The 6,874-nt window shown below is 47.1% G+C and overlaps 1 protein-coding gene across 1 annotated transcript in view; it reads right to left on the reverse strand.

Annotated features, from left to right (window-relative positions):
* Nucleotides 1-5,211, reverse strand: part of NUP153 (nucleoporin 153) — a 44,553-nt gene extending 39,342 nt beyond the window's left edge. The window contains exon 1 of the mRNA XM_053974264.1: nt 5,005-5,211. Coding sequence (XP_053830239.1) covers nt 5,005-5,103 — 99 coding nt within the window. The 5' untranslated portion in view covers nt 5,104-5,211. The remainder of the gene's footprint in view (nt 1-5,004) is intronic.
* Nucleotides 5,212-6,874: the final 1,663 nt, after the last annotated feature.

Here is a 6,874-nt window from a genome sequence, read left to right on the forward strand (position 1 = left end):
GCTATGGCAGCCCACCACCTGCACCAACCTGGAATACTTTTGCTCAAACATTTTTGGGCACACAAAAGAGATTCTGAACTCTGTCCTGCCAAGTTGTTAGAATCAGCAGCAGCTCAGTTTGTCCATGGCAGGGGAGGAAGAACTGGTTCTAATTACTGACTGAAGGAATAAATAACTCAGAGGAAGTGATGTGCTGCCAGCAACCAAAGACAATTTGCAGTGTCCCAGCTAACACAGTCAATTATTTCATCTGCTTTTTTCTTCTCCTAAGATACAACCTACTAATACTGTTTGTCCTTAATACTTCACAGTCTCCAAGACTGTCACAACACTTTGAAACAAACCCTAGAATATTAATGAAATGCTATAGTAATCATCATCTACAATTTGTACAAGCGTACAGTACTGCTAGTCTAAAGGAGAGACAACTGTCAATATCTCAGTTTTTTAAGTTCTTCCCAATGAGGATACATTTTTGTTTACAGTAGCAGTAGAAAGCCAAGTGCCAAATTTAAACACCTATTTTGCCAGTATCATATTGCTGGGACAAAGACAAAACTTCTGATGTTTACTATGAGCCCATCTTTTAAAATGAATCTTTAAATACATATTAAACATTTCTTCAAATCTATTTGTTTTAGCTCAGTGTGCTAGCTTACTATTAAACCAAATCAGGCAGAATTGCATACAGATACAACCACATTAAAGTGTGCTTCAAGGTGCAATCCTGTTGACTGGAGTTAATACAATTGCATTTGTATAGGTCTGTATGGATATTCTTAATAAAGATTTTCCTAATTAGTATTTTCCTGTTTATGGCCTATGAAACATTACCTAGGTTACATTGCTCAATATGATACTCTCAGAACTCTTAAGCATCAAAGTTTCAAATTTTCCTGACAAAATAAACCTTGTGGTTTTTAAGATCCCTTCTGCCCACTGCCTGCCAAGCAAGGCCTACCTTCAAGACAGCAGCAAGCGACAATGCAATACTTTAGACACTGCTGCATACAGTTTTCAGTTCTTAGTCCTGTAGCTAGTCCCTCTGGGAAGAACCTTACATGACATCTCAAGTGACTTGGTGAAACACACAAATCCAAAGGGGTTTCATGACCCAGGCCTATGAGAGTGGCTTCCAGTGACCTTCCGGTCCCCTTTGTCAGGTTACGTCCTAACTATATCAGCATAAGACCACCTACAATATATGCACAGACTTACCCTGGTTTCATCAAGGAAAACATCTTTGGATTTGGACATCCATATTATAAATATGCACTGGCACATACACACATAGGAAAAAAGGAAAACAGCACTCCTCAGCAGAAGTTTTAGTCTACAGACATTATCTCTAATATCAAACAGCTGTAAGCTAAAGCTTAACATGAATATAGACGTTTAAGGGAAGGTTATAAACACTTTTCAACTAACTGTTTTTTTCTCATGCTTATATCTGCCTGTATGAGTTTAAATAAAAGTGCAGGAGATTCAAAGTTCTCTGACTCCTTCATTTGAATGCTTAATTCTCAAAATAAAAAAATACCAAGAAAACTAATTTTATTCTCTTCTCCTTAAAGTCACACTTAAAATCTCTGAAATCTGTTACCTGGATGAGAAATGGCACTGCTCCAAGTTAAACCAGCATGAGCACACACATGAAAACCCAAAACTAAACATAAAATTAGCAGTAGGAACATACAAATATTCTTCTAGAAGGCGTTTAATAAGCCAGCAATGCAAACATCCCTCCCGTTTAACACATCTGCATCGGTAATCTCCATCATCAGTCTATCCAAATGACCAGGACGAACCAGGACTTAGAAACACTGGGACCACATCTGGGAGATGAAACTCAGATGCTGGACACAACAGCTCCCTCACTTGGCATGCGCTTAGCTCTCAAAGAAGCTGTAATTTTAACCCAAGTGTCTAAGCTCCTTAAAAAGTGCGGGAGGAGGCAGGATATTTCAGCATGGGATGGCCAAGTAAACAGTGTGCTGAGCAAAGTCAATGCATTCAGTGTGGAGGTGTCAACACTCTACCCCTAGGAAAGCACAGTCAATGGGAAGAACTCGACAATTCTACTCCAAGAACACCCACCAAATAGATACAAAAAGGCTTTTTTTTGTTCTGATATGTAATTCCCTCACCTCAAATCCTCGTGGTTAGTGGATACTGTCCTTACCTCATGGTGCTGCTACTTTTTCTTTCTTGGTTTAATAATACAGCTGCTGACAGTGCACTTTTTATGAGGCAGGATGGTAGCCCAGAAAGGAAAATACTGTGGTTTAGTTCCTTCACTAGTGGGGGAAATCTACTCATAGCTCCATCTTCCAAGAGAAAATACAAGCTGCAAGTCACATCCTCCAAGCAGCATCTGTTCATCTCTCCTATCTGAGACTGGTTTAAAAAAAGACTCCACAGTTAAAAAAACACACACTCAAATATAATGAAATATGGCTCAATCAGGCACCTGGGAAGAAAAGGGCAGGAAATTCTGCACTTTCCATGTTTATTCCAAGAATATATAAAACAAATAACTTCTGAAATCATGGATTACAGGCTGTATGTCTGCACTCTTGGAAGGTAACATCTTCTTATACATCCTCTTCCTGACTCAATGAATCACGCATTCTTTTTCTGGATAATAACACAGTTTCAGTCAGAAGAACTCAAAGACAACACACAGCTTGGCAACTGGGATATTTGCCCAGAAAGTTGAAGATGTAGGTTGATGCCTCTAGGCAAAAAAAAAAAAAAATCTGAAGCGGGGTCTACCACATTTTGAACAAATGCTTTAGCTAATCATCTTTGAAAACCAGCATCATCTCCACTTCCAAATGTCTTCTAAAGCAGTTGCTGCACTTAATGGAAGACTGACTCTGCAGCACACTAGGCACCTCTGGAGAATTCCCACCTGACCAAGCTCCCTGGGAGACTATAACAAAATAACAACATCAAAAAAGCAAAACAACTTAAGAAAAACACACAACAGGCCCGTTGTAAGCCTGGCATCATGCTACTCATCTTTCATACAAGTGGAAAAGAATCAGATATCCTAAGAACTTTAAAGGTATGAACAATATGGCATTCAGTGCTTAGGCACCTTCAGAGCTTGGTGATAAGAGACTGAGTTTTCAGGACTGCAGTCTTGACCTCAAGCACTTAGTTCCAATACAGTACTTCTATGAGCTTCCTTATTGATAATAGTTAGGGGAGCAGGAGATCATGTCCAGTCTGCACTGAGCACTTCCATGTCTTCTCAAACTCATTACTGAGAGACAACACCAAACCATAGAATACTTTCTGCAGAGTGGATGTTTTATTGAAAATAAAATTATCAATTAATTCCAGTTCAAGTCAGCTATCTACCCAGAGCGCATCTTTTTATGTAAAGCAGGTTAGCAAGCTACATAGGGTTAAAAAGCCATCCCTTACAACAAATGCACATCTGACACCTATCTGTTTGACTATTTACCATTTCTTCCCCAATATATTTCTTGTTAATTTGATTGATGTATTTGACTCGCAGCATCCATGCACTGGGCTGAATCCCACAGATATCCCCCCAAGCACATGTTTGCTTTGCCCCATTGTTTAAATAAACCGACTAGAAAACACACAGAGGTAACAGACAATAGAATAATCAGAAAATCATCTCACCTAATTATTTTAAATTCATCTGTTTTATCAGTTATCTACACAGTATCACCACATGCAGGATATTGCAATTTCAACATTACTCTGTTGTTCATGTAAGAGCTTTCAACATTTGTTCTGCAAGTGCAGTGATTCTTTAGATGAAGCGTCACCCTGCCCGCTTTACAAGGACAACGCTGCTGATCAGTGTGTTATACAAAGGATTAAGTACAGTACTTCCCAAATAATAAGAACTAATTGAGCAACAATTAATGCATAACATGCCCTCAATTTTGCATATAATATTTAATCTCCTGGCTTATATTACCAATTTAATAACATAAACGCTTTGGTTTTACAGTCAATTTCAGGTTCACAAATACACGTGAAAGGCATTTCCAGAGCACTGTCTCCAGGCATCTTGAAATTCTCTGACCAACAGGAGTTGGGAAGGATCTTCGCTTCTACTCTCTGCAGCTACTCTAAATGGCATAGGATCTTTGTAATGCAATTTACAAACTGCTTTTTTTCTGTTATCTATCTATTCTGTCCTACAACACAAAGAACAAATGTCTTATGAATTACATTTTGCTTGCACTGCACTAGCACGTTTAGGGACAGGCAAGACACTGAAAAAAAAACCTAAGGGTTTTTTTAGACAGCATCTTATAAAAAAATAAAAATTAAAAAAAAAAAAAAAAAAAAAAAAAAAAAAGAAAGAAAGAAACCACAATGGAAGATGCCTAACTACCCAGAACCCTCACAGACTCATTTGCAACCTGGAATTTGTCAAGAAAAGCAAATATTGGAAGCGATGCACTTAAATCTGACGACTAACTCTAACTTGATAACCCAATTAAGATCATTTTAATCACGATTTAACCGGGCAGCCCAGAGACAAAACGAGCATCCCGTGGAGCGAGATCCAGCCCGCTCCGACCACGATGAGAGGGAATGCGCACCTAACCCTTCCCAGCCGCCTTCTCCTCCTCCTCCCGCCTTTGCTCCTGCTAACGGGGGACAGGCAGGAGACAAAGGGGAGGCGAGAATCCCCCCGCAGCCCGGCGGCGCCGGAGCGGGGTGAGCGCCCGGAAATCCCACAATCCCCATGGCCCCGGCGGGAAACCCTTCCCTCCTCCCTCCCCACGGGCCGCTCCACCGGGAAACCCCGGCCCGAAGCCGCGCACGTGGGACTGCATGGAGAGCGGGGGGGGGGGGGGGGGGGGGGGGGGGGGAAGGGTGGCGGAGCAAAGAGGCGTCTCTGCCGGGTCGGGCCTCCGGGGCGCCTCCTGCCGCCGCTGAGGGGAGCGCCGGGGGAGAAGCGGGATAGGAGGGGAAGGGGTTCACGGGGCTGACCCGCGACTTCACCTGCTGCTTGCCCCTCGCGTAGGGCGGCTTCGCGGCTCCCAGGTGGTGCCGTCGGGTCCGGATCTTGCCGCCACCGCCGCCGCTGCCACCCGAGGCCATGATGCGATCCGGCCCGCCGCCGCCGGCGGCCTCGTCCTCCTCCCCCTGGTGCGGCCGCTGTGCTCCGCCGCGGCCCGGCGGCGCTGTCGCTGTCACCGTCCCCGCGGGGACGCGCCCGGCCGGGCCTCTCTCCCCCCGCGCCGCTCCCGCCCGCCACGCGCCGCGCGCGGCCTCTGGTGCGCGCGCGGGGGGCTCCTCCGCGGCCTCCGCCCCGCCCCTACCCGCGCGCGCGCGCGCGCGTCTCTCCCTCTCACGCGTCTCTCCCTTCCCCGCGTTCCCTCCGCGATCCCTCCGCCCGCCGCTTCTAGCTCGCGCTCTCCCGCCCGGCGGCGGCGCCCCGCGCGCTGCCCGCCCGCCCGCCCGCGGCCCGAGCCGCCGCCGCCGCACCCCCCTGCCCTGCCGACCAACCACACGGCGGCCGCCCCGGGCCGCGCCCGCGTCACCAGTCCGCGCGGGCGCGTCACACAAGCGGCGCCGGGCCGACGGCCCGGCCGCTCCCGCGCACGCGCACCGGCCCCGCTCCGAGGGAAGCGGGAGGGGAGGGGCCGGGCCGGGCCGGGCAGGCTGCGCGGGAAAAGCGCTCGCTGGGATCTGCCGCGACCCGCAAAGGGACGTGGCGGGGGGAAATGTCTGCTTCGGGGCGCAGCTCAGGGACTCCTCGAGGGACTAAGAGCGGAGGTTTGTGCCGGGGTCTCGCCGCGGGTGATTCCACCGCCGCCTCCCCTCTTCCCGCGGGGTTTCACAGAATGACTCAGGTTGAAAGAGTTCACAGTGAGTCAGCTGATCCAACCTTCCCGCTCAAGCAGTGTCGTCCCAAAGCACATGGCACGGGATTGCATCCAGCCAGTTCCTGACTTTCTCCAGTGAGGGAGACCCCACAATCTCTGTGGGCACAATGTTCCAATCTGCAGTCATTTGTGCAGTAGTTTTTTTCCTCGTATTTAGGTGGAATTTCCTGTGCATCGGCTTCTGCCCCTTGCCTCTTGACCCGCTGCTTGGCTCCACTGAGCAGAGCCTGCTTCTGTCCTTCTGACACTCTGCCCCCACGGACACAACCTATCCACGCTGAACCGCCCCCAAGGGACAGTGTGAGGGGGATGTTTCCCTTGTCCCTGATGAGGAACAGCATGGAGAACACAGCAGGAAAAACAGCACCGGGAAAAACTGCATGGGGAAGGCTGCGGTGCTCCCCCAGGCTGCCACTAGCGCTTCGGTTTGTGTAACAAGAGAAACAGCAGCTGCAGGTTTTTCATCGCTCAGTGGTGGCATATGGAAAGGAGGTAGGGGGAAAAGGCTTCAACGTGGCTTTTACTTCCTCAAAACATGAGGAAGAGTGCATTCCTATTACAAAGTTAAAATACATTAAAAAGTGGGGTTTTTATCTTACTGAAAGTAAAGTTGAGAAAAATCCATGGCTTCACATTTTATTTTTAGCATCAACTTGCCGTGGGGAAGGATGGAGCTGAGGATGGAATTATGGGGGAGCTCAAACAAGGGTGATTCTGAAAGCATACAGAAATGTAAACAGGCAGCACCTACAGAGGAACAGCTGTAAGAAAAAATGGTACTAGGGGATTTTGTGTTGCCTAATCTCTGCTTCATACTGGGTTTTTTGAACTTCACTGGGGTCCTCCTAGCTCTCTTACATGACTTAACTCCTCAATTTCTTTGTCCCATTTTCATTATCTACAGGAAATAACCATTATCCAATACCCAGCAGAGTGGAATTACTGTCCAGATATTTCTCCTCATAAACTACACTCTTACTCTC

Source organism: Vidua macroura, chromosome 1, assembly GCF_024509145.1.
Source record: "Vidua macroura isolate BioBank_ID:100142 chromosome 1, ASM2450914v1, whole genome shotgun sequence".
Lineage (NCBI taxonomy): Eukaryota > Metazoa > Chordata > Aves > Passeriformes > Viduidae > Vidua > Vidua macroura.